The 2,104-nt window shown below is 51.1% G+C and overlaps 1 protein-coding gene across 1 annotated transcript; it reads left to right on the top strand.

Moving 5' to 3' along the window:
* Positions 1-340: 340 nt before the first annotated feature.
* LOC116986568 (protein FAM187B-like) lies at positions 341-1,573 on the top strand. The gene has a single exon (XM_033042165.1). It carries the CDS (start codon positions 341-343, stop codon positions 1,571-1,573), a length of 1,233 nt encoding a protein of 410 aa, XP_032898056.1.
* Positions 1,574-2,104: the final 531 nt, after the last annotated feature.

Below are 2,104 nucleotides of genomic sequence, written 5' to 3' on the forward strand. Positions count from 1 at the left end.
TCAGCCTTCAGTCCCATCAGTCTATCCAACACCATTTCCTGCCTAATGTGGATTTCCTTCAGTTCCTCTGTCACCCCAGATCCTCTGGCCACTACTATATCAGGAAGATTGTTTGTGTCCTCCTTAGTAAAGACAGATCCAAAGTACCTGTTCAACTCATCTGTCATTTCCTTGTTCCCCATAATAAATTCACCTTTTTCGGTCCATTGATGAGGTGACGGGGAGTCACAAGGGGCCCATTGATGAGGTCAGGGGAGGCATCGATGTGGTGACATTTACGTCCCTGCTCCAGCCCACAGTCAACTGGACGACCGATCAGTGAAGCTCGATGTGCAGACACATGATACTGCTTTTGACTCTGGGCACGCTGGCTCTAATGGGCGGCTTGCCCAAATTCATGAAACAGGAGGACGACTTGGCTTACTGCTCGGGCACAGCCCCCTGCTCCTTGGCCTTCCTGTCAAACAACCCACTCAGCCTGCGTTGCCCAGCTGCCACTGAAGCACCTGAAGACTCCGTCTACTGGCAGTACCAGGACCTCAGCCAGCCTGAAACCAAACCCTGCACCTTCATCGGACCCGGGCACTTGAGGGTGTACCGTGGGCCAATGGGCAAACTGGGAAGCCGAGCCAATCTACAGATAGGCTCCTTGATCATGAACAAGGCGAAGACCTCAGACACGGGCCTGTACCTGTGCAAGTCGGCTGATTCCACCCTAGCCGCCTACCAGGTGGATGTGCAGGACTCGTCTCTGCTTTACGTGTCCCACCAAGGGCTGAGGGAGAACATTTTGTCAAACCAGAGCCTGAGGGTGAACCTGGGCTCTTCCCAGCACATGGTCCAGCTCTACACCCGCTGGGGACCATGGCAAGACTGTGACCGATGCAAGGTGATGGGGGAGCAGAAGATGATGGGCTTCTGCTACGCCAAGCTTAGTGAGATCGACAAGGACGAGGAAGAGGACAAGGAACTGGAGGTAAATGGCGCCACCTTGCCCTGTGGCCTAATGGAGCTGCACATTGGGCAGTCCTTGCCCCGGCGCGGCGCCGAGCTCCACTACCAGATGTGCCGCAAGTCGTGCAAGAAGGAGGAAATACCAGTGGGGTTGTTGGATATTGGCGATTGGTGGTGGTGGGGTCGGGAGCCTGCGCTCGACTGGATGGAGTCTCGCATAATGCTACTGCAGACGGTGTACCTCAACATCCACGACAACGCCTGGATGACATGCCCGGGGGCATCGGTGTACACGCCCGTTCTATGGCAGCGCGACTCCACATTCATCACCCGAGGTGGCAACTGTAACGGGTCCCACCAGCTGGACGACGCCACGGGCGGCGGCATCTACCATATCAAAAGCGTGATGCCCTCCGACCACGGCATCTACCGCTGCTGGGTGCATGGGCGTAGGGTCGCCTCCTTCCACCTCGAGACGCCCGAGCTGTCAGTGGTACACCGCCACGTCACCCGGCAACTGCTCAACGGCATGAGAATCATGGTCGGCACGATCGCCATGGTCTTCGTGATCAGCGCCGTGGCTGAGACATTGTACGCCTGCTTGTTTGAGAACTTCTAGATCAACTGCCTCCTCCAGAAAATAATGACCACAAGACATAGAGGCAGAATTAGGCCCATATCCGCCATTTTATCATGGCTGATTCATTTTTCCCTCTCAACCAAATTCTTCTGCCCTCTCCCCGTAATCTTTTTAAAATGTATTTATTTTTTTATTTGTATTTTTATTAGAAGCCATGTACAGTAGTATAAACCGCGGCATATGACAAAATACATTTAATGTACATCTTCTATTTTTAATTTAACAAGAGAAAAATAGAACGAGAGAGAAAGAACGAAAGAGAGAGAGTGAAAGAAATAGTGATGTGTAAACACCTAGACTAGCATAGTGCAGTCCAGGAGTGAACGAGTAAAAGCCTATACAAGAATAAAGTGAAAAAAAAAAAAGAGACCCTTATGTGTTGATATACCTGCTTCATTTCTCACCACACCCATCACCCTGTTCGTGAATCGGTTTAATTCCAGAGTTGTGTTGCACCATACTATACTTGTAATTAATCAATAAAAGGAGACCATATCTTTAAAAATTGCT

This window comes from Amblyraja radiata, chromosome 24 (genome assembly GCF_010909765.2).
Source record: "Amblyraja radiata isolate CabotCenter1 chromosome 24, sAmbRad1.1.pri, whole genome shotgun sequence".
Classification (NCBI taxonomy): domain Eukaryota; kingdom Metazoa; phylum Chordata; class Chondrichthyes; order Rajiformes; family Rajidae; genus Amblyraja; species Amblyraja radiata.